We start from the raw sequence: 24,565 nt of genomic DNA, 5'->3' as shown, positions 1-24,565 counted from the left end.
GGAGAGGAAAAAGGCACTCCTGATGAATTATGAGCTACAAGAGTAAAAAGTATAGTTAAAATTTTTATTGGCTTGTGTTCCATCTATCCCTACCTCACTTATGAGCATGCAAAACTTTATTTGACTTCAAATTATAATTACAAATTAGGTTAGGAATGTTTTATTATGTAGCCCCCTTATGTGATGAAAATATGAGTAAACAACTTCAAAAGATTCTGGCAGCCATCTTTAACAACCAGCAGACAGAATTAAGAAAATACTTTTTAAAGAATAAATTATTTCAATTTATCTGGCAATTACACAAATGGTGAAAATCACACAAGTTTTTGTCCCAGGAAACAAAAAAAAACAACAACAAAAACATTACAGCAGACAATATGCTAATTGTATCAACCTAGATTTGTGATCACTGAAATACAGTGCATGCAATGTTCATGTAATATCATATTAGTAATCATTGCCCTAGGGTACTTTGGGGAAATTAACGCTGTTGGGAATTTCCTAATTTGTAAGGAATGTACTAATCTGAACCTAGAAAGACCCATGTGACAACATTTTTGTGCTGTAAACCTGATTCATCTCACAAAGGCTTTGATGATTAGCAAAAGACTTAAATCAAGTGTTATGAGAAACTGTGCTAGAGAAGAAGTGGTGACTCAGCGTTATATGTTCTCTTCTTCACTCTCCTCAGAACATGTGGTAAGTGGCCTCTGTGCAAGACTAGGGATGTATAGTATAGCCCCTACACACAAGAGTCTGCTCACACACTGCAGCACAGATACCACCAGCTGGTGTTTACTACAGACTGATTCTACACACAAAGAAGCTGGCCCCTCTGGCCTTAAGGCAAGTCTGAACTCTGACCCTGACCCAAGCTCACGAACGGCATGGCCCAGTTTCATTATCTGCAGCTTGCTCATGAAATGTGTGTGGTGCTGCAAAAAATATCTTGGTTTGTGGGAGTGCAAGGATCTGAACATGCTCAGGATGGCCTCAGCAAGAAGCCTCCGACTCTGAGTGTCACCATGGTTACAGCAGTGCAACAAGGAATGATGTAATAGGAACTCAAATGCTCCACCCACAGGAAGAACTCCACCAGCCTTTAAAATAACGTCCCACAAGTCCGGAGGGGAAGCCGGACCTCGTGACTGGCCTGAAGAAGACTGGTCAGGAAGTGGTATGTGACACTGGTCATGATGGTCATGATTTTCACATGCTTCACAGACACCGTCTCTCTCTGTCTCTCGTGTACATGAGTCATTGAGAGTGTGTGTCTCACTTGTTTGTTCTGTCCTCCTAAGAACAGCATGACACAGATGCTGGAGCATTGCAAAAGTGCCTCGGCTCGCACACATGCTCTGTTCAAGTGCTCCAGCAGTGGGTGCACACAGCACGAGTGTGTGCGCATGTGGGAAGCCACAGCAGGGGATCCCAAGCTGAGCAACGCCGCCCCCTCCTGGGTGCAGACGGCGGTAGAAGCTCAGCATGACAACACGGAGCATCGGCTGCAGAGGGGGTGTGTCTGCAGCAGTGAGCTGGCAGAGAAGCTCCAGCTGCTCTGAGTCCATGCACTCCAGAACAGCCAGACTGTTCTCCCGAGCCCACTCCAGCATGCGCTCAGGTTGCTTCACCGACGACAGCACCACGTGCGCCTGCAGTGAGAGCATTGCCGCTAATCTCGCCTCCATTATTCTCTCTGAGTGAAGGAGCCAGTCCTGCTGAAAACAAATGCTAACATTTTCTCCAACAGCAGCCAAAGGCTTATCTAGACACTGAGAAACAATCAGTGCTTTCACTGGACCACAGTGTGGAGCCTCTCTCCACACTGACCAATCACGAGCAAATACAATTCCTTCCACCACTTGTGAACGGCCAGTGGGAAGTCCCGACACTGTTATGTGCAGCAAAGAGAAATTGGAATTGAGGAATGCAATTGGTTCTTCAGTTAAATGATCTTGTTCATCACTGACTTTGTTGTATAGCTCACAAAGGAGAGGTGTCAGTATTTCAGCCTGGCCAATGCCAACTCTTCCTGCAACATACCCTCTCACTAGAGCAGGCAACACTCTCCCTTCCAGTCTATACCCATTCAGAAGAAAAAGCGATGAGGCATAAGGGACCACACAATGGTCTATGACATCATCCAGCTCCTTCCAGCAGAAGGCCAGAAGCCGATTGGCCAGATTTCGGGGGGTGGCCAGGTTCCAGGTTGCTTTGTGCTGTCTGTTCACAGAGTCACGAATTCCTCGCAACAGTGTGGCCAACAGGAGGATAAACGACTTAGATCCATCTGCTGTAACACGATCATGTGCGCACACACATTCCAAGACCATTCTAAAAAGAAAAACCAAACACACATTGGTAATTGGAAAACAACCAACTTTAACACGTAATTAACATATAAAAGTGTAGTAGACATGGAGCACAGGTGGTTTTGCTCATGGCAGCACTTATTTGAGCTAAAAAATATAGCATCACATTTCTGAATTATGGCCATATATAAAAACCAAGAGTAAAAATGTATGTGTTGTGCACCTGGCTATAGGGTGGTCCAGGTGCAGAGAAGTGAGAATGCGTTGTCCATGCCTGGTGATGAGTGTCTCTCCTGTGTCTTTTGTGAAGAGCACACTCCCACCCTCTGGCCCGACACAGCGACGTACAACACACTCCAGTGCTCCGACAACACTGAGAGACGCCTGCAGGGACGCGCTCTCCGATACACACGTCTATGCGAACACACACAAGCAAACACACAAGCACATAATGAATTTCTGGAGAGCTGGATTAGGGTCTTCTGAAGAAATTTTTAATAAAAAAAAAAACAAAAAACAAAAACGTGTACACTGCTAGCTAGGTAACTATAACATGGCGAGCAAACATATTATTTTGAACTTAAAAAGTATTCTCAATAAATATGACGCAAGATGGGATTCTCCAATTATTTTCTCACTTCCTTGTGGATTGATAGTAAGTTAGCTACTTCAAAACACCGTAAAAGCCTATCAAGGTAGCGGTAGCATACAGCCTATTAAGTTACATAGAAATGAACCTCCTTAGCTTGCTTGCTAGCTAGCTAGCAACCCACCTACCTTAGCCATTCCTTAGCATGACTTAAATGTAAATTCCTTTCGATTTCTATGGTCAAAAAACGTGGAGCTGTTTGCTTCCTTTACTCAAAGTAATAGCATATTTTTTATACAAAAGCATCTTTTCCGTTGCTAACCAGAAGCTTGCCGCTTTCATTTTGTTCGAAGTCTGTAAGCTTCTTTCAGTATCTAGGGGGCGATCTACTTCTCTTTCCCATATTCCCAGATTGTTTTGGTAAATCACAGGGTGACTGCCATCTGCCGGCTGGATTTTTGGCAGCGTCGGTGGTTGTAGGCTACGAATGAACTGACTTGAACTTCGGTGAGATGTTCTTCAAGTAGGATTCAGTTAGAGAAGTGTGAACCACAGATGTCGGTTTTTATTTCAGTTTTCCCTTGTAAAAAAAAAAAGTGTATAAAAGGTGTATAAATCTGTGGCTAATCTGAACATCAAAAATCTATAATTTTCCATTAAATCTATATAAAACGGTAAATAGTCCTTACATACAAAAGTACATACTTAGCGAGTGGAATTATTATAGATCCGGATCTCTTAACAAAGTACACCCTCTATGAATTCTATGGTTTTATTTATCAGGACATAAAAAAAATCTTGTCCTTAGCAAATTAGGTAAATACAACCTCAGATGAAAAACAACGCATTACAAATTACACTGGGTCATTATCTACTTAACAAAAACTAGGCTAAAACAAAGAAGCCATGTGTGAAAATAGGAATTAATTAATTCCATAAGAATAAAGAGGGTAAGTACCAGAAGGGTGTTGCTTATCAAATGTCATTGAAAATTGATCACCAGCAAGTGTAACCACCTTTATAACAGCAGATGTTCTGGCAATTTTCTAGTCTGGATCGTTCAGGTCTGTGTTAATGCAATCCTAAGGAGGAAAGCCCTCAGCAATGCTCTTAAAGATGCGATTGCTGCAGCCCATCTCTCTGGGAAGGGATATGGGGCCATTTTCAAACAATTTGAAGTCCATCATTCTACAGTAAGTAGGTTCATCACAAGTGGAAAACATTCAAGATAGTTGCCAATTTTCCCAGGAGTGGATGTGGCAGCAAATTCAACCCAAGGTCAGGTGCATTGAGCAGAGAAAAAAAAAAACCCAAGAGCTACATCTCAGACTCTAAGGCCTCAGTTAGCATATTAAATGTTCATGACAATACAATTAGAAAAAGACTCAAGTATGGCAGGTTTGCCAGGAGAGACCCTCTTCATTTCTAAAAAGAACACAGCAGTATGGCTTATATTTGCCAAATCGCATCTGAATGAACCACAAGACCAAAGTGGAGATGTTTAGCCAACACCACAGTATATCAGCACAAACACCTCCTATCAACTGTCAAGCACAATGAGGGAGGGTTGATTTGGGCTTGTTTTGCAGCCACAGGACCTGAGCGTCTTGCCGTCATTAAGTTGACCATGAACTCCTCTGTATACCAAAGTATTCTAGAGACAAATGTGAGGCTATCTATTGATCTGACAGCTAATGCCTGACCAACATTGGGTCATGCAACACAATGATCCCAAACAGTAAATCTACAAAGGCTAAAAAACAAAAGACTGAAGGTGTTGCAATGGCCAAAAGTCCAGACCTCAACTCAACTGAAATGCTGTGGCTGGAGCCTGAGAGCGCTGTGTATAAATGAAGCAACCCTGTAAAGAAGAGTGGGAGAAACTCCTCCAGAAACATGTAACACTCTGAAATTAGGTTGCTGCTAATGGTGGCTCTACAAGCTATTGATTCATAGGGTGTACTTAGTTTTTCCACACATAACATTTACATTTTGGCTTGATTTTTGTTAATAATTATATGGTGGAAGCTGTTGTGCTCATCTGAAGTTAATTTACCTGATTTTATGACCTGCTAACGACCAGATTACTTTTTATGCCCTGATACATAAAATCACAGAATTCAGAGAGGGTGTACTGTTTTTGACATGACTGTTAAGTTTATACATTTTCCATATAGAACCATAATCATGTATGCACAGTAGGATCAGTATTGGTGAATTATAAATTAAATGATTGTATAACCATCTATAGGTTCAATACACAGAGCTGGGTGGACAAACAACTCATGACGGTATATGACTAACTGTTTCTCCAAGCATGATGCTACTGGGGATGTGAGAGTGAGAACGAAAAATGAAAAAAAGCAGTTCAACTCCAGCACACCCATCTCTATTGTAAATGGCAGGTGATCACAATAAAAACATTCATATTAAATCAGTGATCACTGCAATTAGCTACACATCAGAACAGCTTACTACATCATTGACTTTTTAAAATTATTTTACCATTTTAACTGCATCAAAAAGTATTCTATACTTTAAAAAATAAAGCAAGGATCAAAATCATCACTATCCAGAAATAGAGACACAAATCAAATTGTCCTTTCTCCCTACACTCAAGGTTTCATCTTAAAATATGGAAGGACAAGTCATGTTATTTACATATTTCTGGCCACACATTATTATTTTTTTATTGGTGGCAGCAGCAAGTATACAAAGTGAGTATCAATAGTCACCAGGGTTGGTGTTGAAACAGGAGGCCATACCTTAAGTTCATCATAACCATATTTATTCTCTAGTACCTATACATAATATTGCATAGAGGTGACAGAGGACAAACAAAACAGAGGGAATATGAAATACCTTGGAAGAAAGCAAAGAAGGCAGAGCACATAGAAAAAACTTGGTGTAAACATAGAATGTAGGTTATGTAAAAGATGTTGCAAACCCATGTTACGCAATCTAAATACGGATCAATTATAGATGCAATCATATGAGACTCACTTATAAAGAACAATAAAATAAAAAGATAAATGTTATTCTGTAGAAATAATAGGATATAGACTAGATTAAGGACTTCACGTCTTTAAATAAAATCAAATTAATGCTCCCTTGATTGTATGCGTCTCTGTAGCCATCCTATAAGTAGTGCCGGAAGGGGGTTCGGGGGGTGTACGACAATAACAAACACGCACTTGTAGTGTTTTTCTACTGTGCTAAGAAAGGTCAACAATAGCCATAGTCTAATCAATAACTTGGTTGACATAAAACAACCAACTTTTTTTTTTACTCTGAATAATCAATTACTGCCTTGCTGTATCTAGAAGAAGCACTTTTAAAAACCTCCACTGATATATGCCACTCGAAATTAGCAAAAACAACAGAGGAGCTTACAATGAGGCTGGAGTATTTCCATAGGTTTATAATTACACTGGCTCATTAGGAATATTGTCTTAATATACACTCGTGTTTATTGGTGATGTTACTGTTATTGCATTTGAGATTTAAAAAGTGCATGCATTTACATATACACCTGAAACTACAGAACTATCTGGCTGATACTGGACTGCAATGCTGAGTTTACCCTTCTTATGTAAAGCTGACCAGGTTCTTCTGCCCTTCATGTTAGTGCAGGAAATCCCTTCAAATTTCCTTTCACAGATGTTTGGTCCCAGCATATTTAATATTATAGGACACTCTCACGGGAAGCTCTAGTGTTGGAGGAGCTGTTAGCTCGATCACTCTCACTGGACGCAGGGTGCTGACTCCATGTGTGGAAGTCCAGCAGCACCTGGCTCAGCTTCTCCATCCAGTCTGCCCGCTCCTCTCGTGTGTCTGCCGAGAACCAGCTCCTTCAAAGGAGAAACGAGTAAGGATTGTGCCCAAATACAGCAAAAGCCCAGTTAAAAACCTTGATTACCATAAGAAGGGACTGGTGCTCAAAACACCGTGATCCAGGTTCATAACAGAATGTCTTACTTGTTCAGACTGTGGCTGTTGACTTGTTTCATGATCCTTGTGTTCACCAGTTCAAAGGTGTGAGGGCGTGCACAGGTCTCCCTCTCCACAGGACGCACGCTGTCAAAGCAACACAGAGAGACGCTGCCCTCTGCTGGCTGAAAACAACAAAAAATGTAATTATCAAAAATATACTGAATAAATACACACGCACGCACACCCAAAAATAAAAAAGATAGTGAGGACTACTGTGAATTCGACCTACATGTGGGTTTTTAGTGCTTTAGTTCTCAGTGTTGTCAAAGTAGTGCTGTTTCTTACCTTGCTGCCCATTTCATTGGGGTAGTTCCAATAGAAGAGGAGAGCTCCTTCTAGCCTAAAGAACAGACGCTGCCATGCTCCAAAACCACTTACATCTTCAAACATTGTCTAAACAACAAGTTATTACTGTTAGAAGCAATAAATACCCATTCAATATTTCAAGCAAGGCCAGGCATTTATGGTACAAGACATTTCCAACTGTGTGAAATATTATAATGAATGCCATCTTAAACACACACCAGAAAGCCTTGGTGCTGGACATTAGAATGGCTCTCATTGTGCAGCTGCAGGTAGATGTGACCCTCCAGTGGAGACAAGAAGGGCACCTACAATACAGCCATCCAGTAAACCACCAGAAATACTCATGTAAACTACAGTTCATTTATTTAAAAGCATTCACATATTATTGGAACTGACTCTTCTACAAGGCACCACACATCACAAATATTAATGTCCCCACATGAAAGTGTCCGCACACATGCACACCATGCAGGAAAGAGAGGGAGTGAAAGGCAGGGTGCAACCTTTTCCTGAAATTCATCTCCAAGGAGTCGCCTGACTTTGCCCTCAAACTTCATCTGAGTGGAAACAAACAGCGCAGAAGGAAAGACAGGGAAGTTACATCAACAGAGCGCCCACCACTGTGCAACACACACACACACACGGCAGCATGCTCCCCACACACTTCACCTTGTCCAGTGGGAACCTGCTCTGTCCCAGCGAGGCCAGGGTGATCTTGTGGGAACCCACTAAACAGAAGTTGCTGGACCTGCGAGAGCTTAGAAGAGGGGGACCAGCTGTGGTGAAGAGGACGACGCAGATCAGAAACCCATTGCTACAGATAAATTAAACTGTGAACGTGCATTAACAGGGGAAGAAATACTTACAGGAAGAACTTGGGTTGGATTTCTGTAAAGAACGAAATGCAAAAATGTTGATTAGACATTTTCCAAATCTGATCGTTTTAAAAAGAATTGTTTTTAATTGAGAGAGAAAAAAAAAAAAAAGACTTGTACCGTAAGGGTGCTGAGTAGCTTCTTTGGTGTTACCTACAGAGAAGCATGTCTAATGAGTACATGTTGTGCAGAAGACAGACCACACCGTTTCTGCATGTGCTGTATGAATGTATACATACTCTTGATCTAGTGGAGCTGCGGTGCTGCTGGAGACTAGCTGTGCAGGGATTACCTGCACCACTAGACTACAAAACATACACAGACAGGCATGAAATATTAAACTTGCTCTTCTATAAAGAGCCACACAGCTTGAGAAAGTCACAGGAATTGGAAGGAACATTAGATTCAATTAGATGTTTTCAGGCAGTGAGAGGCATGCATGTGACTGAATAACAAAAATCTTACCAGGCTGTAGACTTCCACATCTATTTCAAAGTTAGAGCGAATGTCTTGTCTACAGAGCAGCATGAGACACAAGGATTTCAAAATATTCAAAAAATAGAACTCTTATGATAACTTCCTTTTTCATGATCACACACATGATATAGATGCTATGTTAGCACTGCCATAAAAAGCAAAGGAAGTGGACAAAAAAAAAAAAAAAGACATCTTGGGGATTTCTTTTCACATGTCTGTGTAGACTCACAGTGTGATGGAGGTGGGGAAGGTGATAGTGTCTCCATTCTCAGCATCAGCAGCCGTAGCCAGAGGGGTGGCCACGATGTTACAGGTGCCATATCGAAGCAGGATGAAAAAGTAGTGAGCGGGGCGTCCTGCAGGGACATCCTATGAGCACCACTGTACACTTGGACCATAGCCTGCTTCACCCACATCACTTTCACCTTAGGCAAGTGAGCTCACCTGTGCGGGCAGAGCACACAAACTCCACTTTGAGGGGCAGCTGGACACTGCTGATGCTGACGGTGCCTCTGCATGGCTGCATTACACCAGCGTGGGGGTCTGCTTCTGCTCCTGCTCCTTCCCGCAGCCTGCTGATCTCTGCCAACAGGGCGGCGTGCTTCTCACCTGCACCACAAGCAACATGTGTTAACAGCACAGCAAACTGTGGCAGGCACCAGTATCAAAGCATGCTTCCAGCTGGGAAAGTAATAGGGAATGGCGCACTGGAAACGAGCAGGAGCTTCTCAGCTTCAGCCTCTTGCAGGGAACCTTTGCCATGCTCTCGGTCACTGCAACAGCTCAGCGCCTGTAAAGTCTGATTGATTATGGTCTGCAGCTTGGCAGCATCTTCATTCAGAACCTGCATAATAAAACACAAATCAAGCTGCAGCCACTTTGTGAAACAACACCTGAGCATAGATCTATGACATTCACATGCTCAACATATTTGCAAAAATTAAACCAAACATTGTCTAATAATTGCTGTGACAAACCTTGATAGTCTCCTTGGTGTTAATAGCTGGCCTGCTGCAAGACTTCTCTGGAGCCTGTTTCTGTACCCCTGGAGTTACACACTGAGAGGCCAGGTGACTGTTCTTACTCTGAGAACGGTATGCATCAATGCTGCTGACAAACAACTATAATTAATGACAATCCAACCATTTCTCAGAGGCAATACTGAAATATCCAAATACTCAAAAACAAACCAGCACTCCAAAGCTATTAATATTAATGTAGCCAAAAGGGGAAACTAACCATTACCTAAAACATGACTTTACCTGTACAGAGGTGGAGCAGGGGGAATGGTCAGCTCCTCTAGAGACACGCACTGCACCTTGGGTGGATGAGCAGTTGCAACCAGCCTCTAAACAGCAACACAGCAAAGTAAAAAAATTAAGACGTGATAAAATAATCAAAAGTTCAGAAGATACATGACTCAACCACACTGCTTTTAGTTCTTAGAGAAAAAGAATAATTAGTGACTGCATTCCTTTACCAATGGTGTGACAACAGCCTCCATAGATTTGCTGAGAGGGGAGAGAACACAGCTAGGTGGGAGGGTTAAGAAGTCTTCCTCACTACACATGGAGCTGCCCTCTTCGATAATCTCCCTTCCTCTCTCACTGTGGTCAGCACAGGCAGGCAATTCATCCATTTCATCTCCTTCACTGGGCTTCACATGCTCCAATATCACAGACCCACTGTGCAGAGCTGCTTCTGTGTTCACTTCACCCCCTTCACAGCTAGAAGCTAGAGATTCCTCCTTCGGCTGTGTTTCAGCTGTGACCATGTCCGTTTCCTCTCCCTTTATGGTCTGAGACAGGCTGCTTTCATTCCCTCTTGTCTCCTCCTTCCTTTTCTCTGCTTCCTCTTCTTTGTCAGCAGCCTGTAAGACGTCTTCAAACATCTTGTCAATTAAGGCAGAGGTGCTCATTTCTTCCTTACAGTGCACCACCGCTTCTATGACGGCAACAGATTAAAATAACAATAGATTAAAAGAATATGTCCGTATGTTGTTCTCAGAATTTAAAATCCCTGCACCCCATCAGTGGCAATATTTCTTCTTTATTATTAGTTTCAGGTAACAAAATATCTGGAGTACACTTGGGTTTACCTGGAGGACAAAACTCTGAGCAAGAGGGCTGAATCTCTCCACTGAAGTCTTCCACAGCCTCGTTCACACTGCTGAAGCTTAGGCAGCATTCAGTTCCCTTTGAGTCAATGCTTGAGTTATCCTGGCAAATAAATACAGTTTAACACCATGATTTCTCAAACTACATGAACAGTGAGGCATTCTGCATGAAAAGAAAAATAACGCAAACACAATCTATTAATTAAATACATAAATAAATAAAAACTGCAGTTGACACTGACTGTGCTGTAGACTGCAATTAAAAACAAAAAAAAGAACCATACGGTTGCATTTCAATAGAGTTCAAAATGAGTATGATTAAACATGCCACTTGTGTAGCATGTTGCCTGTTGCATTGTTTTTATGTTGCACCATGGTCCTGGAGGAACATTGTCTCGTTTTTGTTGTGTACTTGTATATAGCTGAAATGACAATAAAATCTCTTGAACTTGAACTTGTGAACCTCAGAAAAACAAAAATGAGGAACCCCGTGCACATCACCAGTGTCAAACACACATACGCTCACATTCTCAAATTGTAATGGAGGCCAACGGATCTTTCTGGTCCTCTGCAAAGCGCAAGTAGAGCTGGTTGGGAGAGTAGACCTCTGGCAAAATGTGCATAGTTCAGTTTACATGACTCAACCATGAAGTCACATGTAAACTAAATAACAGTTTTTTTCTGGTTTTATATCTGCATATTTATAACAGATTATAGCACAAAGGAAACTGTTAGATGTGCTTGTAAAGAGTTTTCACCTCAGCAAGTGAAGGATCAGACAAGCTCCTCTTGAGCCACATGTTCTCTGAAAGAGGCTGAACTCTGAGCAATTTCAACTCATCCTTTCGGGCCTGAGCAGGTCAGACACACACAGTTGGAACAGTCGATTTCACTTTAATTTATAATTTATTTTATTATTTTTTTAAAAGAGTGCTTTTGAGAATGCCCACCTGGCGGATGCGGGACGCCTCCTTAGTGCTGGGGGTCACTGCAGCATGGAGCTGCTGCTGCATGTTGTGTACAAAGCTGGAGAGCTGGCGTGAGGTGGATGTTGAAGGTACAGGGCTGCTCTCTGGGGTGGGAGTCTTAAAGCACTCCAACCGAGAGCTAAACTCACCCTCACCTTCAACACACACAGTGCCAGATATAGAAAGGACATTCAAGCACGGGTGTATCATTTATAATGACCAAATGGTTTTAAACACCAGACTTCCTAACTCAGCCTCAGGCTCGGCCAACATGGTAGTGAGTGACACATCGGCTTCATTAGAGATAGTTCTTTCTGCAGCGTTTTACTACTGGACTGTGTTGTTTCAAATGAGACTTACTGAAAAGGAGGAACAGAGCTTCAAAGGACAGTTTATGCCATATAGGAAGGAATAATATTGCAGTGGTACTTATCTTCAGCAGTAATTGGGTGAATTGTTATTTTGCAACATGACAACTGATACAGTGATATAGGCCAACATAATCACTCACCAATGTGACAGATATCATGAAGCAAGCTTCTGGAGGGACTCTCTTTCCCTGGGTCTGACATACAGCGCTGGACAAGCACCACCCCTCCTACACACTCACAGAAACACCACAAGGCTTCTTCCTGAGTCATTAATTCTAAACAAAATACAAACAAACTACCCATTTACCTGAGACCTTCATGTAAAGCAACTTACAATTATGACTGAGTACAACTTGAGGGTTAAGGGAATTGGTCAGGGGCCCAACAGCGGCAACTTGGCAGCAATGGGGCTTGAACCAGAAACCTAACGATTATAAGTCCAGTAACTTAACCACTGAGCTACCACTGCTCATGTGTCAAACACCCACTAAAATTCAAACAACAAAAGGGCAAATCAGACTTCTCTCACCATCTCGTTTCTGGGCGAGCTGCTGCACCCTGAGGCGAACTGAAGCTATGGCTGGCGTGTCTGGTTTCACCTCCAGCTCCACCTGCCGTGGTCTGGCTGGAGACCTTTGTACAAGCTGCAGGGGGTTCTGATTCTCGACTCCTTCTGCAGCCAAGCATCTCTTCTTCATAACATTCTCAAGCTCTGTAAAATTAATGACAATTATGTCAGGTATAACAATCTTCATAATTAGCATAATAACCATACGGAAATGTTTAAATGTGCAGTCAAAATGAGAACAAAACAGTAACTAAAACACACCACGGGAAAAGTGTGTCAAACGTCACAAACCACTGTTAAATATTAATCTATACTATCTCATAAATGCAACTGATAACTTACATAATTACTTGATAATTTAATCATGATTTAATTGATGCCAAGGAACGTATTGTTGACTAAAGCAGTTACAAAAGTATAGTGTTACGTGAACTCAAATGGTATATAGCACATAACTAGCAAAGCTAACTGGTAAAATATTCATACCATTAGAGACCAAGATGTCCTCCAGAGGATCTCTCGGCCTCTTTTGATTTGTATCCGTCTGATTATGTTTTTCCATTCTTTTATTGACACAAAGGTAGAAGCATGTTAGTTAGCAGAACTTCAGACGTAGCTAGCTAGGTAGTCAAGTTAACTAACTAGCTAGCTACCTTCCTAGTATAGTTATTTAAAGATTTTATTATCTACGGCTCTTTTAGCTAGCTAGCTACGTTAGCTAGTGTCTGGTACAATAGAACATTTCGATAGAATATCAGATAACTAGGTTAGCGTGCTAGGCTCTAAATTGGACTTTAAAAAGCCACAATTTGAGTTTACACTAAGATCACCCGGGATTTCGACTGATGTTTAAAAAGCAGTCTGCCTTATCCTTGAGTTTTTCAATCGAACTGCTAGCTAGGGATATTTATAACAGCTTTTCCTCACACAGTACAAGAACGTTTTAACTCGAAACACCAGTTAGTCTAGCTAGGGTTAGCTAGCTGGGTTAACTAGCTATCTGGTAAATAAGCCAACTACTGTAACGACATGACAACATACATAATAAAAAGCTCTCGGTCAAGACAAGTGCTTTCCTATTATGCGAATAAAATTATTCCACCTTTTATTTTACGTTTTCCTTACCTCCGCGAATACAGCAGGGGCAGTAACGAACTAACTAACCAAGGTCTATTTTGTTAACGCTCTTCCGTTTACTTCAAACATTTGAATTTCAGCGGGTGTTTGGCGCATGCGCGTGACGCCACTTTGGCGAAAAATATCAAATGCACACTGGAGGCTTTTGCTGAAATGTGGCTATTTAAAGTCACGCCGTCTGTGTCTCAGTGCACCGTTTGTGTCTGGATATAGAATGTCAGAAAGCAAAATTATTGCTTCCTATTAACAATAGCATTACTACTACGTATAATAATCTTTATTTATATTGTACATTCAAGTCTAAAATCTTGATTGTTTCAAAACATTATATTACGTGTAAATCCAGATAACCTAAATTCTGTTCATGAAATAAAAATTTAATTTCCAAAAATATTCAAATGGTATACTTCAAAGGAAAGGTCATTAAGTGGGAAATTAAAGTAATGTATCGAGTTCAATAAAGTAATGCAAGATGTTTCTGCTCCAATTGCTCAGATAACTAGAAGTGGCCTTGGACAGTGAATTGTTTTGAAACATCAATCAGACACCTTTCCAAATACAATGTAAATAATCTTTAATAATCAAGAAGGCAAAGGTTGCATGACAAAAAAAGGTGCTAGAATGTAAAGACGACAGAAAAATAATGTCAATACAAACAGATGAAATGTACTATTATAATTAATAAATAATTCACTGAAAATACAGTACTTATTTTTCATGTGTTTATATATTGTGGTTGATTAACCTATTAAAAAACAACAAAACAAATCTTCACTCATCCCAACTGATCAAAAATAAACAGTAATAAGTAACAGAATATTATACAAGAAGTAGACCTTAAATTATGTAATATGTACATCAACATAAACATGACCACTGAATTTTACAATAAATATGAACTTAAACTCACCAACGGATTAATGCTTTGTTGTCACGAGACTGACGAAATATCTCATACAGTAAGATTCCAAGTGAAAACAACTTCTTAGGAAAGTTCCAGGGAAGTAAACAAATTAATGAAGATAAAGGAAAATAGGGAAGAAAGTGAAAGGTGTGCATCAAGGTTAGAAAGAACACAAACCTAATCTCACAAATAAAACACATACAAACATTACAGCAATTCAGCCTTCAAAAGGTATATAAAAATGCTTAAAGTACATAAGAGAGGGTGGGAAAGAACATGGTTGTAAAATGACTGCTCTTCACATAAATACATCTCTTCAAATAAATCTCATTTGAACATTTCAAGAGGTTTACAAGAAGATTAAAAAAAATCAACAGTAGTTGGCTCACACGAACATGTTATGTATGATGCTTGGAATAAAACAGAACCTTATACTCTTCCAAATGAAAATTATGGATTTGTGACAAACAGTGAATACACAACAGTGAATATTAGTTATTAGGAAATATTAGCTACCACACCCATCGAATTCTGGTCATCTGAAAGTCCAGTGTATGACCAGCTGAAGAAAGTGCACGCTCTCTGCCTTGATTTGGGTTACAATCTGATATCCTACCACAAGACGGGTAGGCCTGGGCCTGGCAGTGTGAGAAGATACAATGGTGAAATGTGGAAAAAACAGCCAGACAGACGCTTACTGCCAACATGGCACAGGTGTCTTATGCACATGCTAACTGCATATATGTACAGGTGTCTGAGCCAGCACAAATTACACAAGGAAAAACACAAACCATTAATGAAGCTAGCTAAAGTTTACACCTTTGTCAGTTTACTTCAATATGCACTGAAATAAGAGATCAGTCTACATTAATTGCTGACAACAAATAGAACACCACAGAAAAGCACTACATAGATGGTTTCGAAAATTTCTTGGGGGTTAGTAAATTCTACATTTCTAATAATTTATATAATAATAATTTATAATTATAATAATTAATTTATAAATTTATAATAATTCCTTACTTGATTATGATAAGATGTGTAATTAAGCAAAGTAGGTTTATAAAGTTTGTGTAAATATTCTGAGTATTAGGGTTAGTAGATGCAACCGTATTTCACTGGTTGCTCGTATATGAAATATGGGAATATCTCGCGGTTCGTTGATTGTCCAGATGACCCTGCGTAGTTTTTAATTTTAAAATTACAATTGGGAAATGTAGCCTATTGAGAATTGGTTACGTTGAGAAATTAAAAGCTAAATTGCCTAGTTGGTACGTGACGATAAGTCTCTAGCTATGTATTCAAATGATACCCTTTCCCAATTATTACATTCTAGCTGTGTTAAATCTGATGTCAAAATAAAATACCTGAGGAAACGCGTGTGATGGCGAGAATATTTGATGACATTAGCGTTAATTGTCCTGAGTGTTTAGCAAGTGTTTAAATTAAGGTGTAGTAATTTACTGCTGGGTCTACTACCTAACGCTAGCTGTCTAGCAATCTATTCGTTTCGGACCAAAGCTTTTAGAATAGTCGAATTATATCAATAACGCTATTGGAACGCTAATTTTATTGTTAATTGTAATTCATTAATTTTTTTAATTAGGGGGCTGTGATGGTCTAGATTTGCTTTAAATAGCGAATGATTGGCTAACTCCTCGGACTAGATAGCTAGAAAAAAAAGCTAACTAGTTATCTAATGTCAGCTTATTGTGACCAAACATAGTAGTCTAATGAATGGACGTGTAATATTATAATTTAAAGTGAGATTTGTTTTAACCTGAATCTGATCTCAGCAGCTGTAGCCACAGGACAGGAAATTACATATAATCCCTGTTGAAAATACTAAATGGTAAGTCAGTTACTCAGAGACTACAAGGCAGTCATGTTAGATAGTATATACTGAGGTTTCCCTTCCTTAAATAAATCAATAGCTCTTGACAGTTGACTGCCACAATTAAATAGTCTTTGAAGGACCAGTCTATTGTACATGTTTCTAAAACAAAACAGTCAAAGTCAGAAAACCTTTAATGGATAATTCTCTCTTTTTAAAATGTAGATAGATGCATTTTAAACTCTAAACCTCTTGTGGAAAAATATTTTATACCTGCAAATGGTATGGTGGGGGTTAAATGTGCCTGGTAAAAATCATAGTGCAGTACAAGGCAAGATGACTGTTATTACAATATTTGAAAATAGAATTCCTTTTCTGATCAAGCATATGCAATTACTTGAATATGTGTATTAATTCATATGTAAATGTAATATATTTAAATATCTAATCAATGTTTTCAGCAATCAAAACTGATCTCCACTTATTACTTGAGTGTCTGAAGTATCAGATGAAATGTCCAGACTCACAGAAACAAGCTCTACTTACCATCATATCAATCTGTCAACAGGATGGTCAGTTTGAAAGCAGTCACACAATGTCCAATTATATCATTCACACAGTCATACAGCAAACCTGTTTTGTACTGTTATATATTTCTTATGAATTTAGCAGGTCAGTATGTTGAGTTCTTCAAAGAGATTGGAGGTGTGACATTCATCTATAACCTCTTCAGCTCCAGTCATTACTCTGAGGTTAAAGAAACAGCTCTTTTTGCACTTGGCTCCTTGGCTGAATTTAACGGTGTGTGCTTATTAATGTTCTTTCAGCATTCGTTTTGCATTTTAATGGAAGATGTTTAATTTTGTATAGATTCAGGGTAACAGATACATTTTAACTCTGAAATTCTAGAGCTGAAGGGTAATTGATTCCCCTTTTGTAGAGATCTGTAAACAGACCCTCTGCAGGGATAGATATTCCATGACTTGATGGAATGCCTGAAACATGAAGTGTCCCATAACCGGAAAAGGGTGGCAGTGTACATGCTGTCTGTGTTGGTTTCCAACAACAGTAAGATTCACTTCCATGTTGCATCATGCTCAGTCACATGATGGGCCACTGCTCTTGTAATCAGACAGGACGGAAGGTAATTCTCCATAGATGGATTTTGTTTTGCATGCCACTAGATCTGCCATTCCAGTAATTCCAAATGTCTAACCATATGTATTAGGTGAAAGTGAAAATGTATAAATTTTGTATGATGACTTAAAATATATTGTCAAAGACCATTTTAACTCATAAAGCATAACAGGCCTTACATACTCATATGAACAGTATAAACACATACATTGTCCTGTGTCAGGGCCACTGATGTAACGGAACCTAATACTTTCAGTAGGACTGTTTAGAGACAGGGATATTAACTTGGACAGGAACCCTGATATCACTTTTATCAGCGCAGAACATAGGCTTACACGCATACAAAGTGCAGAACACCCAAATTTGCACTTTATTTTCCTTCTGTGTGTGTCTATGCTAGAGGAGAACCAGCATGCCTGCATGTGTGTGTTCCCATTGATGAGAGTGTGGCTGGTACAAGTATCTATAACAATGACACTTTGACTGCATTGCCTGATGTTCCAGTCAACATGGAGGATACTCACTGTTATTGGCCACAACCCATTTGCTCTTTCATTGGCATGGCTGTGGCCAATAACAGTGAGTATCCTCTATGTTGACTGGAGCATCAGGCAATGCAGTCAAAGTGTCATTGTTACTGATTGTTTCAAATGTTGGTTTATTGACCACACATTAAAACATTATTCTAAGGCACCTGTGTATGTGTTTATGCTTCAGTGTGTGCTCAAGAGTATTTTGCATCGCTTGGAGGACTGGTCACACTCTCAGACTCTTTAGCCAGTTTGGTCCCTCACTGCAAAGACGACATTGTGGCCTGCAAGCTTGCTACTATAATCACCAGAATGCTGTCTGCCTGCATTGCAGACAATAGTAAAATGTACACACACACAGTGACAAATTGACATGTAAACACACTAAAGCAGGAGATGTGTTTCACTCATTTTCTCAGAGGCATTAGCACCTGTTCTGTCCAAGCTATGGTTGGTCGAACACTTTCTGCTTCTGCTGTCTGTGCCTAATCTCAGTCCACAAGACCAGCTAGTGGTGGTAATGACACTGGATCATTGCACCAGTGCATGTGGCGATTTTGTGGACATCTGTGTGGGCATAGATTTCTGTGGTTACTGTTGAATTTTGTGAAGAAATTGAGCAAAGCTTTAAATTTTGTATCTTTGTCTCTGTAGTGGAGCATCAGTCCCAGTTATTGCTGGGTGGTGGACTGTCTTTAATGATCTCTCTACTGACTGAAACGAATGATGAAGTCACTTTTGTGTTACAAACCTGCAAAAATCCAGTGAGTTATACACACTAATTATTAAAGTATATTACAGTATTACTTTGTTTGTTAATCATCAGTAAATTACCTGACCTCTCTGAGCTTTATTGATATGTTTGTCTTGATTTGACGCAGCAGGGCTTGTAGTAAATAATTAGGTTCTCTCTGTCTCTGCCCCTCTCTCCAGTGGAGTCACTGGGCAGAGATGTATCGTGTCAGGATAAGGACTGTGCCCTGCAAAGACATTGGGAGTCAGCACCTGGAAAAACGACAGTTGGTTTGTATCCCGCTGTGTGGGATTTTGTGACACTGACAATGTTTGATATTTTGCACTACTGTTAGAGAGTGTGTGTGTGTGTTTTTCTCAGCTGGGGGAGGAGTGAGTAAACGGTGCAGAAAATTCCCGATTGGCACCCACAGCCAGTTCTGTTGAGGTTTGTGGAATGCCGAGAGGAATTGTGGGAAAGCTCACTGGTACGAAAGGTGAAAGGTCAGAACCAGTTATATGAGGAATCGTGCTGAGAACATTCTGCATACATCCACAACTCCTTTGCAATCTCTGGCTCAGCCAATCACAACCCAGAGAATGCAAAACCAGCAAACTAGAACCAATGATGAAAAGCTATTTTAACATTGAAATTAGTATTTCAAGCTTGAATATCAGTTCACATTTAAGCAGTGATCTGCAGTTAAGGGTTTGGTCAACAGTCTGACAAAGCAAATTATAACAAATGAAAAATTTGCATTTAACACCAAGACTTTATTTACAAAGTAACTCTTCACGCAAGATCATCACAACTGTCCTTTCATTCATTTGCTTTTTGTGTGGGTGTGTGTTTGCTGCAACAGGTTCAGAGACAGATTGAGAGACTTTGGCAAGTCATTGAATGCTGGAAAAAGAGAGAGGGAACATCAGCAAAGCAAGAATGGGAGAGTAGGATCAGAAAACAACACTTGACCTCCAAATGCTGAGAGAGGAAGAGAGAAAAAAGAAAGAGGGGAAAAAATGGAAAGGGATGAAAGAGGAGAAGGGATAGTGAAGATGAAAGCCCACTTCAACAGAAGCATGGGCACAAATGATTGGATTAATGGAAACCCAAACAGAGCCAAACTCCGCAAGCGCCCAACAAAAGGTGACAGAGACTTGCATAGGTAAGAGTGTTAAATAACATTAAAGCAGCCTAAATCACTTTCCTTTATTCATGAACAGAGCTACTGCGCAGAAAACTGGTGCTTAAAGTCAAAATTACAAAACCACTCCAGTCCAGAAATTTAAGGCCAATTGTCAGGCTAAAGGTCCACATACAACTCATTAATTATGGAAAAATTAATTGGGCTCTACAGTTCATTCTTAGGTAACTCAAAGATAGTCACTGGAGCTTGCCTCGTCACTGCTGTGACATTTTTCTGTTTTGTTTTTGTTGGGTTGCAGCCCGCATATTTTCAAACATCCTGCTCCCATGAAGAGAAGCCAGCAGCAACAGACTCTCTCTGAGGGTATACAACATACACCATGGCTAAGAACACAATAGAGAGAAAAAACAAACAGTAGCCCATCCTTACACAAATCTCTTCAAAGATGTTTTATGTAATGAAATTTAGAGGGTAGTTTGTCTGAATATGTACATGTGCTTTCTGATCAGATGAGTTGTCTCTGTGCTCGGAGCTGTTGGATAGTGAGATTGAGAGAATCCTCGCCATTCCAGCTGCCTCCAAAGACAGGTAGTTACGCTGTGCAGGTGTGTGGTTCTATATACCGCTCACTAATGCTAATTAATGCCTTAAGACAAAGTAACCATTTTTAAACTGCCCTTAGAAAGCTTCTCAGAAACTTTGATTCTACCATTCTTGGTCATGGGCTTCCTGGGTCTTTTCTGCTCCACGTGCCGTACTGTGGCGTGGACGAGGTGGGCACCCATTTGTTAGGTGCCTTGCTGCGCCTCTGCAGGTGCCCGTGTCAGTTCCACCGCATGCTGCAGAAGGCCAAGGGGCAGTGGGGTTGTGCCTGTGTGCAGTGAGGCCAGCACAGGCTACAGTATGGACAGCATATTTCAGTTTTTTCAAACCTGATCCAAACATTCAAATTGTATGGAGGAGAAGGGGACGGAGGGGAACAGGGAGGGACTGAACCAGTTAGACACTGTGAGATGTAAGAGGCATACCAGTTCTCTACTTTGCACCATTACTACACGTCATCTGAGGGAAGGGAGTTGTTTTGGTTCTGTGCCAGAAAGTAATTTTTTCACATGTAGTGTAGCTATGGGTGAATGTATCCATCTGCTTTTGCGCTAAAGGTTTTATTCATCACTCATCAGTCATCTTTTCTTTCCTGCCTTAATGTTCCTTCTCTCTCTTATGCTCCTCCTTACTGTCCAGTCATAAGTCTCATTCCACTGAAGAGGCCACATGAATCAAAGTGTAATAAAATATTTATTTTTCCTCATTATTGTTTGTTTTGTTGTTTGTTGTAGTTGATATCTGTATAGTTCTGTGCAATTTTGGGATGGCGAGAGATGAACATTTTGTCTATTAACTACAAACAAAACTACAACCAATTATATAATTTCCCTTTATGGGGAGAGAGAGACAAGCATGTGTGTAAACTGAATGATTGACGAGGAGAAGGATGGAGTGTGAATATGAGAAACATGTGATTGTCATCCTTTATCAGTCTGTGTTATAGAAGTAGCAGTAATGAAGAAGAACTTCATCTACAGGATAGTAATGGAGAGAGCTTGTATGTGTGGTTTTTGAGAAATTGGACAAAGTCTGTGTATGTTTGATTAAGCTAAATGTGTCCCAATGGGATCTGACCTCTTCTTGCATTTTTTGTGGAGGTAGTCTGCATTACAACATAGACCACAGTTATTAGGAAACAGGAAGTGGTCAGACATTTGACATGATGTATACTCAGTCACCAACTTACCTTCACTTTGTGGACACATCCTTTTGTTTCATATGGAATATAAATTAATCAAAATCCACATGGATTGCACAGAGCAAAACCAATTTAGCCACATGTGTTGCTAGGTGTAGTGTTTTTGTGTGCTGACTGCTTTATCAGTTTGAAGTCTGTTATTTTAAGGATCAAGCCATGTCTGCACTGTATTAATACAGCTGTAGCACATCTCTCATGCTTCACTCAAATGTTGAATGTTAATGAGGTAGTTCTGTTTATCTTCACTGCACCATCCTTCTTTGTCCCCTCCTCCTTAGGCTCAAACATAGACAAGAAAAATGTCAGTCTCCAGAAAGCAGTCCACAGAGATAGCAAACCCAATGTAAGAGGCTTTTGGGAGGGCGTGGTTTGTTCATCTGTGCGGTCTGCAGGAGCAGGGAGGTATTATGTACAGATTGTTAACAGATTAATAGGTATTAATTAAACCATTCAACTCAGACTGCTATACTAGGAAGTCTACCGTAGAGAAGTCAATGTCTAAGGAGCCGCGCAAACTTAGTTCGTGTGAAATCATGATTTAAAAATGTTTCGTTTTTAAGATAAAACAGATTTTTACATTACAAAAAGACGCCCAGACTTGTATGATGTATACTGTATTTTTTGGCTTGCACCTATAATGTAAAATTCAAAATAACTTAAGAGTATATTAAGTATAGTTAAATCTCAGAAAACTACGCCTTCTCCCATCCGCTAGAGCGCTTTGTCCCATTTAGACACAACGCTAATGTGAGTTTGTTACGGTATTCAATATTTAAATTAAAATAAATATACATTGAAAACGCAAACAGGGAGTAGTCCTCATAAAACTGATAAATCTTTTTCTACCAACTGTCGTTGTCTCACTTAAACTGGCATCAGGGACAGGGAACGAGAAGAAGACAAAGAGAACTGGAGCGTCTCTGTTCCCCGCCCCTTTCGCTTCCAAAGCGCTGCTCCGCGTCTTTTTCGCGTCTTTCACATTAGCGCCTCAAAGTTTGTTAAGGAACTAGCGTGTCAAACATGCTTCGCCAAAACGACTTCGCGTTTACTCACCTTGTTTAACAGTGAATGGCAGAGTACTGGAACTGTGAGGTGGGTCGGGACTCTCGGCGTGGAGCAAACTGACCGACTGAGCACGAGAAGCAAACTCCTGGACTGACAGCTGCGCGCGCCCACTCCCTCCCATTCCCTACGGTATTGACGAAGAATGTGCGCCTGTTACACACCACCCATCCTAAAAGAGAAATCTGCTTTTTTTGTGTTGAAAACCTATCAGTTAAGTGACTATTTGATTGCGACCAAACCACGACAACGATGGACTTGTTTATATTTATTCTCATTCTCAAACCTCTAATGATGTCATTCTGTTTGAGCTGCTTTATTTAACAACTTTATCTGCTCACGTGTCCACTTAAGGCCCAACCAATACTGTAAATTCATTGATACTGTCTGTGCACAGACTGTATTGGTTATTTTTTAAATTTCTTGAAGGGGCCAATACCAACTATCAAGCTTTCATATTTAAAATTGTTAAAATAAAACAACTTCCCGCTTTAACTATATTGGATTACATGGATGACATTATTGCTAACCTTGAAATGACATCTGCTATGTATGATTGTCCTGAAGTCGATACTGCACTCCTTCGAGATGGGCACGGTGTCCACCAGGTGGAGATAGAGAGCTTTGCGTCGCTACTTCAGAATTAGAAATCCTCACTTATGAAAACAACTTCGCCGTTGACTTTAAACATTTGGTTTTCTTCTGTGGCTTGTTTCTCGCTCATCTTTCGATTTTGTCGTTGATCTTTATGTTGATACCGATGGATTAATACTCTTCCTGCTATAAGTATCTCTGTTCATATGGTTCTTATATAAGAGACAACAAATTATTCTTCATTTCAATTTTTGTAGAAAACTCACATGGTTCTTGAATTATTGATAACTGACTGACTGATCAATATTTTGAAAATATGGGACTTTTGTACATTTGTGAGTTATAGTCTTATGATGATGATAATATGTTAATATGTTCTGTCCCAAATATGATTGGTGTTTTCTCATACATAGTAGGACTGGCTTGCAGCAGCTGTGGTGCAGAGAAATGCAAAAATAAGCTTTGCAGTAATAAAAATTGCAAAACATTTTTACATGTTTCTGAACTACACTTATCAGAACATTTTCACTACATTCCCAACACAGCAGCACCTATCTCAATATTTACCACCTTATCAAAAAAATAATCGCAATGTTCATTCTATTCAAAATTAAGGAGAAGCACAAATCCTGCCACTTTTGTTTTATAATTTTTATAAAGGCATTACATATATACCCTCATGTTTTCAACAGATGTTCCAGACCACAACAAACATATATAGTACATTGTACTAATCAACTGCTAAACTTAATCGGCAGCACAACTGTCTTACTATGCACTACACTACCATAAGCCTTGCTCTTTTTTTTTGGCCTGTTAAATGCTTTCTGCCTTGTTAACATTAATTCATTGCTTCTTAAAAAAAAAAAAAAATTATACATTTGGATACTAATTATATATGTTTCTACAGGATACAATTGGACGACTGGGTGGGATATTGGTCCCTCCTCAGCCCACAGACTCTCCCACTGGCTGAATAACTCAGTGCTGCAGCTACCATTTGAAATCCTTCTCTTTTATGCAATATACTAAAGTCACCCAGTAAACGTAATACCAAGCCATTTAAGCTTTTAAAACTCCTCACCAACTCATAACTCTAACAGGGTCG

General features: G+C 40.0%; 3 protein-coding genes across 5 annotated transcripts; 1 reads left to right on the top strand and 2 right to left on the bottom strand.

Annotated features, from left to right (window-relative positions):
* Positions 1-73: 73 nt before the first annotated feature.
* bbs10 (Bardet-Biedl syndrome 10) lies at positions 74-3,295 on the bottom strand. Of its 2 annotated transcripts, none has more exons than XM_027015102.2 (3): positions 3,090-3,295; positions 2,536-2,726; positions 74-2,334 (listed from the first exon to the last, which is right to left on the bottom strand). In XM_027015102.2, the coding sequence occupies exons 1-3, from the start codon at positions 3,096-3,098 to the stop codon at positions 663-665; spliced, it is 1,872 nt and encodes a 623-aa protein (XP_026870903.1). In that variant the 5' UTR covers positions 3,099-3,295; the 3' UTR covers positions 74-662. The 2 variants fall into 2 exon arrangements, with proteins under 2 accessions (XP_026870903.1, XP_026870904.1); XM_027015103.2 differs by having other exon boundaries at positions 2,587-2,726.
* Positions 3,296-5,667: 2,372 nt separating this feature from the next.
* Positions 5,668-13,779, bottom strand: si:dkey-30c15.10 (uncharacterized protein LOC559353 homolog). Of its 2 annotated transcripts, none has more exons than XM_027015101.2 (23): positions 13,701-13,779; positions 13,062-13,138; positions 12,537-12,719; positions 12,148-12,234; positions 11,619-11,791; positions 11,427-11,519; positions 10,651-10,771; positions 10,033-10,496; positions 9,815-9,900; positions 9,530-9,659; positions 9,261-9,396; positions 8,997-9,161; positions 8,782-8,908; positions 8,541-8,589; positions 8,315-8,380; positions 8,196-8,228; positions 8,067-8,088; positions 7,870-7,976; positions 7,704-7,757; positions 7,419-7,505; positions 7,180-7,287; positions 6,880-7,016; positions 5,668-6,752 (listed from the first exon to the last, which is right to left on the bottom strand). In XM_027015101.2, the coding sequence occupies exons 2-23, from the start codon at positions 13,135-13,137 to the stop codon at positions 6,587-6,589; spliced, it is 2,670 nt and encodes an 889-aa protein (XP_026870902.2). In that variant the 5' UTR covers position 13,138; positions 13,701-13,779; the 3' UTR covers positions 5,668-6,586. The 2 variants fall into 2 exon arrangements, with proteins under 2 accessions (XP_026870902.2, XP_035380755.1); XM_035524862.1 differs by having other exon boundaries at positions 10,033-10,493.
* A 5,831-nt stretch (positions 13,780-19,610) lies between these two features.
* Positions 19,611-23,088, top strand: LOC113580531 (telomere repeats-binding bouquet formation protein 1-like). The gene is made up of 3 exons (XM_027015137.2): positions 19,611-20,015; positions 20,296-20,360; positions 20,507-23,088. The coding sequence occupies exons 1-3, from the start codon at positions 19,870-19,872 to the stop codon at positions 20,587-20,589; spliced, it is 294 nt and encodes a 97-aa protein (XP_026870938.2). The 5' UTR covers positions 19,611-19,869; the 3' UTR covers positions 20,590-23,088.
* Positions 23,089-24,565: the final 1,477 nt, after the last annotated feature.

Source organism: Electrophorus electricus, chromosome 4 (genome assembly GCF_013358815.1).
Source record: "Electrophorus electricus isolate fEleEle1 chromosome 4, fEleEle1.pri, whole genome shotgun sequence".
In the NCBI taxonomy this organism is placed as follows: domain Eukaryota; kingdom Metazoa; phylum Chordata; class Actinopteri; order Gymnotiformes; family Gymnotidae; genus Electrophorus; species Electrophorus electricus.
Note: the sequence above shows the minus strand (reverse complement) of the source record. Positions and strands in the feature narration are given on the sequence as shown.

What these genes read in the sequence shown, in the direction of transcription:
- bbs10 (XM_027015102.2), bottom strand. An exon ending in CTGGACCACCCTATAGCCAG is followed by an intron (nt 2,335 to 2,535) that starts GTGCACAACACA and finishes TTTTCTTTTTAG; the next exon opens with AATGGTCTTGGAATGTGTGT.
- si:dkey-30c15.10 (XM_027015101.2), bottom strand. Translation starts at nt 13,137, where the DNA reads ATGGAAAAACATAATCAGACGGATACAAATCAAAAGAGGCCGAGAGAT. An exon ending in TTCCCCACCTCCATCACACT is followed by an intron (nt 8,590 to 8,781) that starts GTGAGTCTACAC and finishes GCTGCTCTGTAG; the next exon opens with ACAAGACATTCGCTCTAACT. An exon ending in ATGTGGAAGTCTACAGCCTG is followed by an intron (nt 8,381 to 8,540) that starts GTAAGATTTTTG and finishes TATGTTTTGTAG; the next exon opens with TCTAGTGGTGCAGGTAATCC.
- LOC113580531 (XM_027015137.2), top strand. Translation starts at nt 19,870, where the DNA reads ATGGAAAGGGATGAAAGAGGAGAAGGGATAGTGAAGATGAAAGCCCAC. An exon ending in GGTGACAGAGACTTGCATAG is followed by an intron (nt 20,016 to 20,295) that starts GTAAGAGTGTTA and finishes GTTGGGTTGCAG; the next exon opens with CCCGCATATTTTCAAACATC. An exon ending in GCAACAGACTCTCTCTGAGG is followed by an intron (nt 20,361 to 20,506) that starts GTATACAACATA and finishes CTTTCTGATCAG; the next exon opens with ATGAGTTGTCTCTGTGCTCG.